At 36.9% G+C, this 18,406-nt stretch overlaps 1 protein-coding gene across 1 annotated transcript in view; it reads left to right on the top strand.

The window, feature by feature from the left end:
* The window catches only part of Hmx (H6-like-homeobox), a 69,500-nt gene extending 52,252 nt beyond the window's left edge, over nucleotides 1-17,248 (top strand). Inside the window, exons 2-3 of the mRNA XM_067775955.1 lie at nucleotides 9,024-9,133; nucleotides 16,453-17,248. Coding sequence (XP_067632056.1) covers nucleotides 9,024-9,133; nucleotides 16,453-17,231 — 889 coding nt within the window. The 3' untranslated portion in view covers nucleotides 17,232-17,248. The remainder of the gene's footprint in view (nucleotides 1-9,023; nucleotides 9,134-16,452) is intronic.
* The last annotated feature ends 1,158 nt before the right edge of the window (nucleotides 17,249-18,406 follow it).

Below are 18,406 nucleotides of genomic sequence, written 5' to 3'. Positions count from 1 at the left end.
CCAATTGCTTTTAAATTGCTGCTTATGATTCATGCATGAAACCTTTTATTAACAAATGCAAAGAATTTTGCTCACAGATACGTTTTTTTTCTATATATTAATATATACATATACACCTAATTACATACACATATATGGAAATAATCACTTATTCCTAACTACTTCTACATTCAACTGCCTGTTTTTTCACATCTGCGATTAAAACACATGCACAACCCACCTACATTGCAAGTGTTATACTGTGAAAAAATAAACAAACACATTTTTGGTTTTCTTACACGCCAAGAATTCCCCAATCAGCGTAATTTAAGCGATTTTTTCTTTATCATCCTCCTTTAGCAGGAATTCATTCACCTATGAATAGCCGCAAATTGAAAATTGATATGTAAAAGTATTGATTTGTTTACGCTAAGTTTAGGTTTTTTCGAAATGCAATTTATTGTTGTTGTCTTTTATAAACTCACTCTTATTTATTTATATATATATGTAAGTACAAATATATGTATGCCACCTTTAGTGCACTGATTTTGTTGCACTTCATTGTTGTTTTGCCGGCTTTTGTTACCTTGGCCAAAACGCAAAGAGGTCAGGGCAAAGTGAATGCCGTAATTTTTAGCTGGTCAGTTGGGTTTGGTTGGATGAAATGTCTCCAAATCCAAGCCAACTTAGCGAGCCAGACAACAAATTGCAGTAGACTAATAAAACAAAAAAAGAGGGTTAAAGAATATAAAAATGCAGAACACATTGACCTGAGAGGGTGTGGGAACATAAGAAAAGGGGGCGAGTGTTTGCAATTTACACAAAAAATCACAATCGCATGAGACAGACCTTACGGGTCACTAACGACATGCACAAAGAGGTTAACAGACATGTACTGAATATATTGGATTGCTAAAGATTGAAGACAGTGGGTGGGGTGGTGGTGTAAGTCTCTTACTATGGCAGTTGTAAGCGAAAGAGGGCTTTTATTAGCTTTGACTGGCATGGAATGCAATTTAAAACGTTTTAACGTTGACTTTTGTTGGTTTTAATTGAGTATTAAAATTACATTTGTGGCGAATCGAATAAGCAGGCAACGAAGAAACGTGTGAAACGGAATTTAATATGTAAAGTTTATACCCAAAATGGGGTAAAAATGAATATATAAAGTTCATATGAGGTTGTGGGAATGAAAATTTTCTTTTAAGTAAAATACCGCCAACAAGAAGCGTGCGAAATTTTGACTTAAAACTCAGCCACCCATTTTGCTAAAAAAACTCAAAACCCCAGTTATTTGTACATCAAATGTTAATATTTAAACAAATAAATTTAATAAAAAGTGACAACTTATCGCATTAAAATTGGCTTATAAAAGGATTAACAAAAACAGTAGAAACACAGTAATGAGGTAACACGAAACTTGTGCGAACAAATTGATGAGCGGCTTAAAGGAGTCAAATAAATATGCGACAACCTTAATTGGTTGGATTTTCTTACATTTTTTAAGAAGCTGAAAATTCATGAAATATTGTAAAATGTAAAAAACAAAATGAAAGGCAACAACAACAAAACAAAATCAACAAAACATAACAAAAAAAAGTTAATAAATAGGGATTGAATTGAAAAGTGAAACTTCTATGCCGAGTGCTGCCCAAGTATTTACTTTATGTTTTTCTATAGCTGAAAACAAATACCATACCATCTAACAATTCGTTTGTTTTCCTTATGATATAGTGAAAACATTTTTCAGGACATCCAATAAATAGACTGTAAAATTTTAGCTTTTTATACCCAGCTGTACTTGTACACAGGGTTATTATAACTTTTATTGGATAACGGTTGGTTGTACAGGTATAAAGGAATCGAGATAGATATATACTTCCATATATCTAAATCATCAGTATCGCAAAAACATTTGATTCGGCCATGTCCGTCCGTCCGTCCGTCTGTCCGTCCGTTCGTCTCTCCGTTAACACGATAACTTGAGTAAATATTGAGATATCTTCACCAAATTCCGTCCACTTGCGACAAAATCAATTTTACAAATATTATTAGTCATAATTGTTAAACCTATCGTAACAAAATTCGGCAGAGAGGTTGCTTTTACTATAAGGAATGCTTTGAAGAAAAATTAAAAAAATCGGTAAACGATTTTTAAAAGGGTCGTGGACGAATAAAATAAGCCATATCTTTGCAAAAAAGAGCTTTATATCAATGGTATTTCATTTCCCAAGTGGATTTATAACAAAAAATAGGAAAAACTTCAAATTAAAAAAAAAAAAATGGGCGTGGCACCGCCCGTGTTACGACAAGCAATTTTCTATGTTTCGGCAGCCATAACTCGAAGGAAAATTAGTTCATTAGTTTATTGCGCAGCTTGTAACACTATAAGCACACAAAACAAACAACAACAGCATTTCAAGTGTACAGCTGGGTATGTAATGTTTGGTGTCACCCGAACTTAGACTTCCTTACTTGCTATTTTAATGTTGAGAAGTGTACCAATACGACTTTAGCCTTTCCAAACAAATCGTATGAGAAATTTCATACATTTGAAATCGAACTTTAAACTCGAATAAGATCTCAACTTGTCAAGTAAAGAAAAAGTTTGAATGCAGTTTTTTTGTTCAATTTACTATAACAATATGTATAGCTAATAATTTGGGTACTAATGAATAAAGCTCTAACCCGCTTTCTATAAAAACTTGAAAACTCCGCATACAATTTGTCTGCAAAAGCTAAATTTGCAGATTTAAATTTTAAAATAAAAAGCTAAATTTTCTACAAGATGGATGTCTTGAACATAATGTTCATATACCAAACGGGGGGAAAATAACCTTTTTTTAACTAACCCCTAAGCTTCTACTCTTTTTTGGGATAATTTTCTGTTGCTGTAGTAACAGCAAACTATGAACCTTTTACGCGTCAGTAGGAAATTTCAAGTACATGTTATAAACTACAAGAAGCGCTTATGAAAGACCTAACATATCTACAGATTATACTAATGTGTAAAACACTAAGAAGGAGCATTTAACAATTTCTTACGAGCGGCCATAACTATTTCTGGGCGTCGAATAGGCTCAGACGGAGAAGGGTTACAGCGGAGTGTAGAGGAGTGACAATAAGGAAAGTTCATATGAATTAGTTCACAATAGTGAACGGCTTGATTCTGAGCTACGAGGATGCAGTCCTTGTCAGAGTGAAATTTTGTAATACACTTATACACACTTTACAGGGGTACCTGGGTGCCTGCCGCGATCTCCAGTCATCAGTATTAGCTCTCAATCCAAGTAAAACTGAGTTGCCTCTGTTTACGACGATAAACGATTCTCTTCTTTGGAGATGCACTGTGGTGGACAGCTCTACACACTTTTTGTACGATCAAGAAGAAAGAAGCATTTAAGCACTTGCCGTTTGTTGGAATAAGCGGGTCTTTTCGTACTTTACGTACTTTACACCTACTTTGAATATAAATCGAATGACATCGTGGAAAGGTGATCCTAGCGCGGTTAACAATAAATCTTTGCGCCGCGAGATATAAGCTTATGAATCATGGGCATTTTAGAATTCCGCCTTGCCTCGCCGTTGTTCCTAGCCTACTGGGTGGTAGCTTGGGCTCCAACCACTAGATTCAGCATTAATTTTCGGGAAAGCGGGAACAGCATCACGGATGGCCGGAAGGGGTGTTATATTCTTCTAAGGACTCGACGTCAGTTGGAAATTCAGGCTGGTATTAAGGTTGTGTTGGAAAGCTCTACCACAGTGACGTCTACGCCTTTGAGAGATTGTTTGACTTCACTCACAATGGTATCGAACTACTTGTGGATAAAGGTTATCTGATTGCTAAGGAAAAACTTCATTCAATTGTCACGCTGATCTATTGGCCTAAGCGGACACTATCGAACTGAACGCAGATGGCAGGATGGACTTCAGAGTTTCGCTGGAAAACTGAGTTTTATTTATTGACAAGGCAGCCTCAAGACAGCTAAGCAACCGCTGTGCTGACATCATCGCTTGTCAGGTGTCTAGGTCATTCTGACCAGCTGTTGACTGTTGCAACGCCACTGGGGTTTACTTCTTGACTTAATGGCTTAATGTTTCATAAAAGTACCATTAACGACTTCGGGTAAATTAAAAAAAAAATTTATGAAGTTTGATGGAGAAATTAGAGTTCGGTTTATTTTATGAAAATTATCACTTCCCTAAATATATATTATAGTACTAAAGTAAATTGCTGTTAAAGTTTTTTTATTTTTATCATTCGATGCAAAATAAAATTAACAAAACTATTAACTTTTCCCTAGACCACGATTATGTCCACATTGGTATGGAGTTATAAATTGAAGTTGTTTAATGGGGAGTACGCGGCACTAGCCCCGGCTGGGTGAGTGACGGGGCCCCTCTAGGCGAAAATAAATAACTGTGGAAAACTTGAAGCCTAGTTTGACATCTTGGAGGAACACCCTACAAATTCTTCTTTGTGTTTAATCTCAAAGCGCGATGCATGAATGGAAAATTTTACCTACATTGGTTCATATATCCTTGGTAATATAAGTTTAAACAGAGCACTGTCCACAAGTTGCGCTTTAGTATCGTACAGAGTCCCAACCACTTAATACTCAGCGGTCCATAAGCTTTCGATTTATCTATCTTTGCTGCACAGCGATTCAGTAAACAATTGGAAGTTAGCATCAACGGTAGACAATATGGACTATTAAGACTAATGTGCCACTAAAGCGTTCAAATGAGCTTTTTCCTACCTGGGAAGCGCCACGCAACCTAATCTTTACAATTTACCTTTTGATAGAAACTTTGTTGGAGGGCTATTATAGATCATTCCATCAAGGTTTCCAATCAATTTATAGGATAATTGAAAGTACAGAATCGTTTTTTTCTGAGTTAGCTCTACCTATTATTTGTGCGGAGAGTAGAAAAAGCCAGTGTAGTGCACTTCCTGACGTATATAAATGGCAAAACAATATATAATTTTTATACTCAGCTCTGCGGAGCTCAGAGAGTATATTAATATTGTTCGCATAACGGTACCCCGTAACGGCATAAACTAATCGAGATATATATAGAGAGTATATATATCAAAATGATCTGGGCGAAAAAAGAAATTCATTCAGCCATGTGCGTCCATCCCACAGTGGAACGAAATTGAAAATTTGAGACTTAGGACTTTAAATGTACATTTTCGTATTCTGTGATCTGTCTTATATCACATTTTTTCGTAAAACCTAATTTAAAAAAGTGATGACACTTTTAGTAACCGGGTTTTACATCGACATACCCTAACAAGCATATGTGTACATCTAGGTATTTTTTCCAATTTCCAGCAATTTTGGCTTCACTAAAATAATTTTTACTATTCAGACAGGATTATTGGTAGACGTGGTAAAACAAGGGCATGGTACAACGAATGATGGAAATACCGCTAGACGATTTTTCGCTGACATTAAAACTACCGCCTCTATAACTAGTGTTAGTGAAAATCTCATTCAAAGATTCTCTACAATATTAGGGGGCCTTTCATGTGGGTGTCCAATAGATGAAAAAAAGTTCAACATGTACGCCAGAGAAACCATTCGAGTTTACGTCGAACTATATGAATGGTATTACATGCCTTCAAGTGTACATAAAAAAAGTATACGGAGCTTCAATAATGGAGCATTTTGGTTCCATTTCTATCGGAAAGTTGTCCGAAGTAGCCGCTGAATTCAGAAATAAAGATTTTAGAGCATATTGTCGAGACCATGCAAAAAAAATTAGCCGCAAAGCCACAAATGAGGACATTTTAAACAATTTTTTAGTTACTTCTGACCCATTTATTTCATCAAGGAGATCAAAATTACCTAGTAAGAATGAGGAAATATCCGAAGAAATGAAATCTCTACTACTCCTACCGAAAAACCTCGACTATGATAAAGAAAACTAAATATTTTAGTTTATCAATTTTAATTGGGTACGAATATACATACTACATATGAAACGCAACATTTACTTAAAATAATAAAAATTGTTTTTTATTAGTTTTTTTTTAGTCATATACCTATATGTATATTTGGAGATTTCATGGACTATTGACCAATCGAATAGTTCTTGCTTTTAATTACTCTTTTGATACTAACGAACAAGCTGGAATAGTAAGCATAATATAAAAAAAAAAAAAAAAATTTACGAACAAGCTGGAATAGCTAAATTTTTGATTTGAACCTTTTTTGGATTGTTAAATGTAAATTCAATATAAAAAAATTAAATGTATGTATATGAATTATCAAATATTTTTGTTTTTAAATATTAACCAGAATGATTTAAGGTTCGATTCGATCTCAAGGCCAGAAAAATAATTGTTTTCTAATGATAATTATTGTTATTTTTTAATTTTTCTAAATTTGAAAAATTGCATTTTGTTTTTGGAATAGTAAGTAGAAAATTTTTTCAGACAACCTGCCATAGCTGCGCAGATAGATCCACTTCGAAGGGTGCTAAGCCTTCATCATCTGTACGCTTTAGGCACGCTGCGCTAACCATTTAGCTATTACCCAATATTAAAAAGTGATTCGCAATACTAAAAAAAAAAAAGAAAAAAAAAAAAAACCGAACCTTTTCGAACCATGAAACCGAGTACATTGCATAGTATCTAACCCTAACTATATAAATAAATTAATAAAGTTTTGAGGAAATGTGATGAAAATGAGTTAACGGTAAAAATATGATTTTTCCCATACATTAAATTTTTTAATTTGCTATAACTTTTTTCTTCAAGACTTTATGAAAAAATACTCAAATATAAACATGTTATGTAATGAGACTTAAAATCGATCCCCATCAAAGTTTTTGTGTTATTAAGTAATATTTTTTTAATTTCCACTGTGCGTCCGTCTGTCTGTCCGTAAACACGAAAACTTGAGTTAATTTTGAGGTATCTTAATGAAATTTGGTATGTAAATTCCTGGGAACTCATATCGCTATTTAAAATGAAGAAATCGGACTATAACCCCGCCCACTTTTTCGATATCGAAAATTTCGAAAAACCGAAAAAGTGCCATAATTCATTACCAAATACGGATAAATCGATGGAACTTGGTAGGTGGGTTGACCTTATGACGCAGAATTGAAAATGGGCGTGGCACCGCCCACTACCAAAAGAAGGCAATTTAAAAGTTTTTCAACCTGTAATTTGTCAGCTGAGTATGTAATGTTAGGTTACACCCGAACTTAGCCTTCCTTACTTGTTCTAAATACAGTTTTTTCCTCTTAATTTAGGATATTGGCTGCGTGTTAATGTGAAAATCCCAGAATTGGGATAATAATTTCAAAATCAAGTTGAGAATAACAAGCGTTTTTGAAGTGCAATGAAGGAAACGAAGAATATTAACTTGTTTAATTTAAACAAACAATTTGCTTTGTTTGCATGGACCTATTTTTTCGTTACTCATACGACATGGCGTTCCAATAAAATTGAAAGCATGTAAAATAGGTTGAGGGCGATGTAGTGATGGTTTCGTATGCACTAGCAGTGCATAAGCTCAGAACTAGACATATTCCCTACAGGGTACTAGCTGCTAGTTTTTTCTGCAGGGTATGTACTGCAATACTTACATATATACAAGAAAGTGCTATTGTCTTAAATTTGCTTTAACCCCTGCGACACGTAGCAAAGCTATAAATAAAATCAAAGCAAATAAGATAAATATTTCAATGAACATTCTACTTATAAGCTGTCATATAAAACCATCTAACCTCACACCACCACAAACCATACTCAACTCTCAAGTCTCTTCACCAACCATCACCTTACCGGCTCCCTATCTACACAAAATCCGCAAAATTGTGCTCGCTTTAACGAAATCACTTAAGTGCCTTTGCCATTAGAAATCAAAAACCAAACACCCTACCCTTTATTGCCCACATCCCCCCTTCCAAAAAAACCTATACAACCCACAAATTGCTTTCAACTGCTGCATAAACCAAAAACTTTTCAACCCTCAATTACCCACTTATTACATACATACATAACTTCATTCTCTTCCTCATGCTTTACTTTGGCTGGCACATCATCTTAAACTGACTTAGTTGCATTTATTACGTGTATGTGTGTGTGTATGCTTGCATGATTTGAGTTCAAGCTTTGATTTAGCACATGATATAAATAAATAAAATGTATTTATTAAGATGCTTTTAAGTGAGTGAAGAACGGAAAACGCCATAATGCGAAGAAGCTGTTTAAGATGAGTGACACTGGTATGTGTGAATATAAAGAGGAACGAAGGGAAGTTGTTGGTACAGCAGTTGTCGAGTTGTCTGTAAGAAACCGGATGCTACTGATTTGTATGCGTTTGTATTAGGGTGTGTGCTGCTAAAGGGAGGAGCTATCAAGTGCGTGTGTGCTGTGGTTGTGCCTGTGCATATAAGCAACTTTTTTACATACAAACCGACAAGGGATGATTTTAATTTTTTTTTTTTTCAAAAATGCTGAGTTGATTACCAGAGATTCCTTTCTTGTGTGCTTTCCTAAGACGGCACAGATATTTTATTCACGCATGAAAGAGTAATGGCCGTTGTCTAAATGTGTTAAAGAGAAGCTCTTGCATCCATACATACATACATATATCCTCATATTGTACTTACGTAGACTAAAGTAGATACATTTGTGTGTCTATATATCGTCCTCATTAGGGTTATATTTAAATGTTATCTGCATATGTCTGTACATTAGACGGTATCATCGAACTAATAAAAATAGATTTGTATAGCTTCAGAGTTAATTCAAAGTTAAGATAGATTGTTACTAGAAATAGATTTAAAATATCTCATTCAAGAAATATTTTTTTTGAGGATGTGTGTATAAAATATCTTTTAAGAGGTAGACTAAATATTAAACTGTTCTAGTAAATTATTTGTACTAAAAGATAAACTTTGCATAGAGAATGTAGAAGACCACTAAGAAGACGTGACAGCCTTGTATTGCCCTCAATAAAATTTAAGCTTTTATGTACGTGAACACTGTACACAATGATTTTCGTTTTTATTAATTCCAGATTGGGTTTCATCTCACAATGGGGTGCTCTTGCTGGTCGCTATGCTGCGCTTTGTCCTCCAGGCTGGCCGTGGGCTCCGCAACGTATGCCTTTTCACAGTCCCACACATGGTAAGTGATGAGTAGAGAGGTCAATGTTATTCTATATGATGAAAAAGAAAAGCTCATTTGAACGCTTTAGTGGCCTATTAGTCGTAATAGTCCATATAGTCTACCGGTGATGTTAACTTGCAATTTTTTATTGAATCGCTGTGCGGCAACGATAGATAAATCGACAGCTTATGGACCGCTGCGTATTAAGTTATGATAACATGAAACTTTTGTTGGAGCTTTCCACGAGAAGTAATCTTTACTTTAAACTGTGTATTTACCTTTAATTTGCTGGGGAAAATTTTTTGGCTGTACCAGCTCAGTGCAAAAATTTCCCATATTTTTTTTTGCTTTTGCTGTTTTTTTCATTATACTTACAATATTATAAACACAATTGCCCGGACCTCTTCCATACTATTTTATTTGCATATCTATTGTGGGAAAATAGACAAGTGAATTCTTGAAAGTTTAAACAATTTGAAACAAAGAGCAGCGAAAACTATCACAAAGAAAATAACAAAAAAAAATGTGTGGGGTTGTTGGCAACCCTAGTTCCAAATATTTACAAATATAAACCCTTAAGTACTGATCACTTTTTTGAGGACAGTCAATGGACGATAGCACTATACAAATTTGAAAATACCTTACTTCACTAAACTGATGAGTTTGGTCAGCAAATTTGAAGACAAGATTCGGCTCTGTTGAAGGAGTGTCCATGCGATGTTTGCCCTTGTACAGATATACACTTCGACGTACCGTAAATATCCCCAGGATGAGTTATTGAACCAGATAAAGAAGCAGAGAAAGCTAGTAAGTATAAACTATCGTCGGAGCTTCGAAACAACAGCAAAATACTCACTTATGATATACGTAGTGCCGTTTCCGTATCTCAACTTGTGAATCAACCAATTGAAAGGAGTTATGAGTATTTAATACCTACGGTGGAAATACAGCCCCTATTTGTCCATCTGAGCCTTATTTTCTTAGAATCTCTCCTTGTTTAATATACCTAAGTTTGAAGGGATTCCAAACAGCTTTTACAAAGAATTTAATTCGCATTCGGCGCTGGTAGCTCGCACAGTATATGCTCCCCTATTCTTGTAACGCCGGAAGACTACACCTGCTATCTCATACTTTATTCCAGTCCAAAGCCGCATGTAGTCCCAAAGTTCAGTGGCCGGTAAGTACTGCTTCTGAAATGAAGCTGACCCTTTTTTCATAAGAATGGCTGAAGGTCACGTTTGTTTTATGGGCGACAAATGCTGATAAAAACTCAGTTGGACAACAATCGTTTCCAATAATTACTACCTTCGTCTATCTAGTGCTCGGAAATACAATGCTTGATATGTATAACCTAAATGCATAACTACCTCGTTCGCTGCTGTTGCCCGAATCACGCCGAATTAGTGCCAAATTGTTTCTCTGTTTATGTTTTATCATTATCTGGTGGTCAAATTAAAGAAAGACTATGGTGGAAGTACGGGTAAAATTTTTTTTGGAAAGCCACCCTAATGTATATAGTATATGCAAATAAATTTTTAAAATTTTTATTTTTGTTTATAACGTGGAAGGAGGAGATGCTGTGAGCGCTCTCCGAGTGTAGGACTCTCTTCTTTTCTTGATGGGCTACCCATTAAAAACTGTCCTGCCACGTTCCGTGCGTTTCCCTGGGAACGCGTTTTGCATTAATTCAGCTACGGATGCTGCGTGAGCTTTTTGGCTTACTCTCCCGTTTAGCGAGGAGAATATTAATTACGTATATGCTGATCATAACCCATGGATCATCTTATGGATGAAAATACCCGGTGATTGATCGCCTGGTGCTACTTCGAACATTCTCCGTTGCTGATCGAGCTGATCGCATTTGAAATAAAGTGTGGGGTTCGTCCTCTACTATCCCAGAATATAGGCAGTTCGGATTTTCAACCTTCCCCATTCTGTGGAGTTATACCCGGAAGTACCAGTGACCTATTAAAAACCGTCAGTTAGAAGTCGACCTCTCTGTGTCGCCGCTCCAACCATGGCTTCAACTCGGGAATAAGTTTTTTGGTTCAAATTCCTGCAGCACTGCAGTCGCCAGTCACTACCTTTGGTCTGAAATACCTATAAATAAACTAAGGAATTTTATAAATAATTATTTCTTACGCAGTTTTTCTTTGCCGCCGCCAGCATTCCAAGCGTCATGGTTTGTAAATGCGCTTAAATAATGTAGCGGCAGTTTAATCCTTTCAGGAATTCTCACTTTGTCTTTAAGTAAGCATTTTCCAATTTCCAATAATACTTAGTTCGGCGCTAACTACACGATGTGTAATCGCCACTTTGCATAATCGTCGAATTCTTTGTGGCATTCTTGACTGTCGCCTTGGGCTCACGAAATTGCCGCCATTCCATCGGGTGGGGGCTGCCTTAGTTTTCAATATTTACTTAGCGTTTTCAATTGACAGCAATATGAAGCCTACAAAGGCTTTAAAAACTCACACACACACACGCCCATACACACATACTTAGTACCATCGAACATTGCGATAGCGTGGGTGTGTGTGTGTGTGCTTTAATTCATTAGCATTAGTAAGTGGCCTTTAGTTGAAACATTTGTTGGCTGATATTGCAAACATTCACCCCACCTCCGCTACTTTGGCGACTCGCAATTGCAGCTCTTTGCTCGGTTTTCAATTAATTGCAATTTGTAGCCGGGATTAGGTTACGTCGCTTAATTACATCGAATCGGTTAAGGTATTTCTTTTTTCGTGCCCGTCATACATACAGTCACTTGTTTGGTTGTATAAGTAGTTAGGCCATTCAATGCATATTTGTGTTTGTGTAGTTGTAACGTTAATCGCGCGTGTGTCAAAGGAGTTGCATATTTGCAAAGCGTAGGTATGCGGGCTATGCGGATCGCATTGCGTAGTCGGGCATTACAAATAGTTTAAGCCTATTTAATTGGCCTCTTGAATTAAGTAACTACAATTGCAATTGAATTTGTTCACGTAAATTGGCCTTAAGTTTGTACCTTATTATCGCTTTTTGAATGTATTAAGCGAAATGCCGAAATGACACACATATGCAAATAGTTTTGTACTTAGTACAGACAAGGTGCCCTGTAGGAAAAATACTACTTACATGCTTCATGCTGCAGCAGTATTTATCATGATTTTTTTTTGAAGTTTTTCTTATACAAAAATTCTTATGCTAGTGAAAATAATATAAAATCTAAGTACATTGACTCCTCTTTCGATAATTAAGGGAACATCTTCATCACCCTCAGTACCATGAAGTATATTCTATCTCTTCTCGTATGGTTAGTGCTACCTCAACATATTAGTTATAAGAAATCAGACAGCGTTATTCAATTTTTATTAATAAAGATTAATTATAGTTGTTTAATTCAGATTTGTTTGGTTCAAGATGATTATTTTTTTAAAATAACGTTTGTGTTATTTTAGTATGATATTGTGAATCGATTTAAGCCAAAAATTAATGTCATTTAAGAAAGCTTGGAACATACAATTTCTATTTTTTTATTGATGAGTACTTTCAGAAGTTGTAGAATCTTAAAATGTGGTTCAGATGTCAATCACATTCTAAACTAGTGGCTTTCAAACTATGGGCCGCAACGCTTTGGTGGGTCACGACATTCTCTCTAGGGTCCTCCCTTTGCCTAAGTCAAGTGTTTAACTTCTACAAAATAAAGCTTCATTCGCCACCAGAAGGAGTCACCATTATATCCTACGCCGATCACTGCACGATTATGGCAACAAGTCCCGGCCCAGCCATCGATGAGCTATGTAATAAAATAAACAACTATCTCCCTGATATTCCCTTTTTTTCGTCTCGCGAAACCGGACATTGTCATCGACCAACTCATGGGTGACCTCATTTACAACATGGCCATGGCAAATGTCGACCACATTGGACATCCACTTCGATGGCATTACGCTATCGACTGCATTACACCCAAAAAACACTCGGTTAACGTTCGATCAGGATTCATATTTTGCGAGCACACAAACGCAATTGTACTTAAAATTCAGAGCCGTAATAAAATCCTCAAATCTCTTGCCATCAAAACTTGGGGTAAAGACAAAAAGATGCTCGTTACCACTTACAAAGCAATTGGCCGGCCGCTTGTTTGCTATATGTTTCCGATATGATCATCAAGCTTAAACGATAGTCACTAGAATAAAATACGGGTCTGACAAAACACTGCTCTCTGAATCGCTACGGGCTGTCTTCTTATGTCCTCAAAACACCACCCATACAATGGGGCGAGAGTACTCCCCATTAGAGACAGATATGAAATGCTGAACAAACAGTTTCTGATGAATACCCAAATAGACATCTGATTGAAGAGCTCACACCTTCCAGGGACTTAAGAAGTCATCTTCGCAAGCATTATTAGGAAATACGGCACCTGAGAACACCGTATGTTGAAGAAAAACACGAAGAGGTCCTCAGTGATACCAGAAAAGCTTCGGACCTCTATACCAGGAATTGCCAATCTAACCCCGTTTTTAATGATATATACCCTGAAACCACAGAAGAGCAAAGCATTCTCCCTAAGGAGACGCGCAGCACTCTAGCTCAACTTCTGGATATTGTAACAGGTTATAATCTTACCCATCCCAAATCAACGCTGACACACATAATGTGTGTCCAAAAAGTTTAAAAGCCACTGATCTAACCCTTATGACAAAAAGTTTCGCTAAGGGTCGCACGGAAAATCGGAAAAAGCGGATGGACCCTTTCGATAAGTTTTTAAGAGATTTCCCATTTTGAGCTAAGAAATGAATGCCTCAAACGAAGTTGGAAACCCAGTGAATTAAATATGAGAAAAAATTTGGGGTGACAATTTTGATGTCACTTTTTAAGCAACTTTCCGAAAAGCTAGATACCTGAAACCTTGACTATAGCTTAGAGCGCTATTAAAATGCAATATTTTGGATAAAAATCTGTTAAAGACGAGACAGAGATCGAGATATTTACAGATTTTTAGAAAATTTATACAGAAAAGGTGAAATTTTGTAAAATGTTTTTTAAGAAATTTCTTCAGCTGGAAACCTAAAACCCTACATTTAGTTCAAGGTAACAAGACAATGAAACAAAAGGAGACAAATTTTTCGCTTCCCGAGATAATTAGAAAATTCATAAAAAATTGTAAATCTTGTGGTCGTTTTTCAAGTAATGCGCGGAAAGCTAGAATGGAATGACTGTGAAACACTTATGACAAAATGTTTCGACAGGGGTCTCACGGATCTAGATATTTAGAAAAATCGTAAGGATCGGATGAAATATTACAATAAATTTTTGAGCGATTTTCCACTGAGATATACGCCTTTTAAGTAGTTAAGAACCCCATGACTATTGCGATCGATTTTGATGAAGCTTTTCAGTGAGTCATAAATGTGTAACCTCACACATAGTTTAAAGCTCTGAGACAATTCCATAAAAGAACAAAAAACTGGTCTACGTGGCCCATGGGTCGAGATAATTAGAAAAAAGAAGGTGCCGCAGCTACTTTTATTAAAGCTTTCTGCTATAGGCTTTCACTCAAGGAGGGGGCTAAAGTTTAGCTTATCCAACTTCACACTTAGTTCAAAGCTATGAGACAATTCAATAAAAGGGGAAAACAATCCGCTACGTGGCCCACGGGTCGAGATAATTAGAAAAAAGAAGGTGCCACAGCTACTTTTATTAAAGCTTACTGCTATAAGCTTTCACTCAGGAGGGGCTAAATTTTAGCTTATCCAACTTCACACTTAGCTCAAAGCTATGAGGCAATTCAATAAAAGGGGAAAAAACTCCGCTACGTGGCCTACGGGTCGAGATAATTTAGAAAAAAGAAGGTGACGCAGCTACTTTTATTAAAGCTTACTGCTATAAGCTTTCACTCAGGAGGGGCTAAATTTTAGCTTATCCAACTCCACACTTAGCTCAAAGCTATGAGGCAATTCAATAAAAGGGGAAAAAAACTCCGCTACGTGGTCTACGGGTCGAGATAATTAGAAAAAAGAAGGTGCCGCAGCTACTTTTATTAAAGCTTACTGCTATAAGCTTTCACTCAGGAGGGGCTAAATTTTAGCTTATCTAACTTCACACTTAGCTCAAAGCTATGAGGCAATTCAATAAAAGGGGAAAAAAACTCCGCTACGTGGCCTACGGGTCGAGATAATTTAGAAAAAAGAAGGTGCCGCAGCTACTTTTATTAAAGCTTACTGCTATAAGCTTTCACTCAGGACTCTGCGTCGTAAACGTTGATGATGCCACATCTCGGCTATTCATTGCGCCGCAAGGTGGCATTCTAGGACCTTCAGGTTTACCATTAACGAACGCCTCAATTTCGACCTCCTCGTGCCCCTAACTTTGTTTTGAAGGCTATCTTCAAAAAGCGACGAAATTTTTTTCTTGCTCATATCTCTTTAACAAATTATTAAATCGTTAAGGAGCTTTATAGTTAGTCGGAAAAATGGTCTGCCCTGCTTATGGTTTTAAGAATCAGTATCGGTCTAATAAAAGATAAGTGTGCTCAGTATTTTAGTTTGTCCTTACTTTAAAGAGGTTAAGTAATTGAGGTTTTAAATTGATTTTTGAGCTGTCACTTCGTTTTAATTTCTATATTCTGAACCACTTGAGCTTTTAAGCAGTTCAACCGTAGTTTTTTTTGTGTTTTAAAATTTTCATGAATTCCAACATGAAAGTTATATTATAAGTCGAAAAAGTCGGCCATTTTTAAAAGTAATCCCAAACTTTTATTTATTATGTGTGAGTGCAGAGGCGCTTTGAGTTGAATGGCTCGGCACAAATATGCACCAGAGAAAAACAAACGCCCACTGCCTACCACTTAATTGCATTTTCCACCACCACCACTAAGACATACTGGCAGCCAGAAAACCAAAATGTACACAATTAAATTACATATACCATAAAAATATAAATATGTTAACTATATTTGAGATAATGGCATACAATATGGTTTTCAACGCCCACAAGGCAGACATCCGACACCAACTCATACCAAAGTACAATCAAAGAGCGTGCGTTTGCTCACTGCTTCTGCGCGTTGACGGCATCTGAGAAGGGGCTGAGAATCCAATTTGTCTGCAAATAATATAATAGCAATGTATTCGGATGCACAGAGAAAGTGGCCTTTGAAACAACCCCGGAAATCACAGCTGATTTCTTGCTTTCTTCAGCCAGTGAAACACAATTTTTCTTCTAGTAGGCAAACTCAATTTCTCAACTCTTTTCTGGAGTCATATTTGTATATATATATATATGTAAGTTTCTTAGAGTGTATTCATATTACTTATACCATTTTGTCTCGTTTCTCATTGTCTTTGCAGACAGTTCCTCCACAAACACCACGGAAAATCCTTCCTCTCCTACATCGCTCAGCCCAAATCACATTGGTAATAACAATCACAGCAACAGTGGCAATAGCGGTAATAACAATGGTAACAAATCGCCTTCGCCACATCGTTACATCCACAGTCAACAACAGCATCCACATTTAACGCATCCACATCAACCTACAACACCAACAAGCAGTAGTGGTGGCAGCGGTGGCCATACCCATCTCAATCATCACAGTACACACTCAAATTCAAGCTACATACTGCCCACCAGCTCGAATGAGTCAGATGACGATGGTGAAGAAATCGTCGAAGAGGATGATGGAAATGATGGACCATCGGATGGTTCGTCGCCACAAGGTGGGGACTCGAATCAGACCAAACGTAAAAAAAAGACGCGCACAGTATTTTCGCGTGCACAAGTTTTTCAGTTGGAATCCACATTCGATATGAAACGCTACCTCAGCTCATCGGAGCGCGCTGGTTTAGCAGCCTCACTGCGTCTCACTGAGACACAAGTAAAAATATGGTTTCAAAATCGTCGCAACAAATGGAAGCGTCAACTAGCAGCCGAATTGGAAGCAGCCAATATGGCGAATATGGCACATGCTGCACAACGTTTAGTGCGCGTTCCAGTGTTATATCACGATGGTTCGGGTACTGGTTTTGTGCCACCACCACCGCCACATCATCATCATATGCAATATTATGCGGCGGCCGCAGCGCGTAACGCAAGTCCACCACGTCCGCCACTGTCTTCATTGGTATAGGGCGTGGGGTGTTTGGCGGCTGCAGTGGGTCCCAATTGTGGCGGTCCTATGTCATTGCTGAAGCCGTCATACACAACTAATCATGCACTAACACCAACGCCATCATCACCATCAACGCATGATATGAACGAAGACTCAGATGCAGAGCAAGAAGCCGCCATCGATGTGGAAGCGGATGAAGATGAATCGCGTGAAATGCAAATGCCGTTGGTAAATGGCAATACCGAACCAGTTTCAGGTAATAGTGTTGGTGGATGTGCTGCTAATGGTTTACGGAAGCCAACACCATTCGAGCTTTTGGCGAAAAGTGTCAATTGCCTGGAGATGCACAGCAACAACAATGGCAAGGAGATAAATGCCAACAGCGGTTGTAATGGGGGCGGCGTTGAAAAACCAAATGCGGCGCACAAAGCATACTAAAAGAGGTGGGTAAAACTCCCAAAAGTGTTGTAAATTTTTATCGAGTCAGTGTTGTCACAAAGTGAAAAATTGTAATGGAAGTGTTGTTGAAAAAAAAAAAAACGAAAATTGGTTTCACAAACAAAGAATTGCGCTTGCCATAAAGCTGTTTATAAATTATGTAGGTACCGTTAGTTGTAAAAAATGTTTTAAAAGAATGTACAAAATTTATGTAATGCAAATATGTGAATGCTAGATATGACGTTGTAAATAATAAATGTAGAGCAGATAGTAAATAAATACGATGTCAATGTTCAAAATTTAGGTTTCTAAAAAAAAATATAAGAAAAACGCAAATAGTCTGCATGTGTTACTTAGGTGCCCGTTACATCTTAATAGAGTGTTCCGCTCTGAATTTATAGAAAAACCCGAATTGGACTTTGTCTAATGGATTCAGTATCCCATCATATGCAAGCTGCACAAAAATCCCATCTAATATCGTATGATTACGGGGCGGGGATGATGGAACATATTTAGCTTTCGTTCTCCAGACATCCTACCTGATAAATAGGAAAAATTCTTGTTTTATGCTTTCTGGTTTTTCACTTCTTCGAAGCAAATTTCATCTTGTTATTGGACCAATTAGTATAGATGGAGACTTGATTCTAGTCGAACATGCTGACATACTGGTCGCAGGTAAATTTCTGCCAACGAGCGATAGGCAGGGCAAAACGGTAAATCCAAAAAAAGCAGAACTTGTCCTGTTTGCAAGAAAA

This window comes from Eurosta solidaginis, chromosome 1, assembly GCF_040869045.1.
Source record: "Eurosta solidaginis isolate ZX-2024a chromosome 1, ASM4086904v1, whole genome shotgun sequence".
In the NCBI taxonomy this organism is placed as follows: domain Eukaryota; kingdom Metazoa; phylum Arthropoda; class Insecta; order Diptera; family Tephritidae; genus Eurosta; species Eurosta solidaginis.
This window is presented reverse-complemented; position numbering and strand designations above follow the sequence as displayed.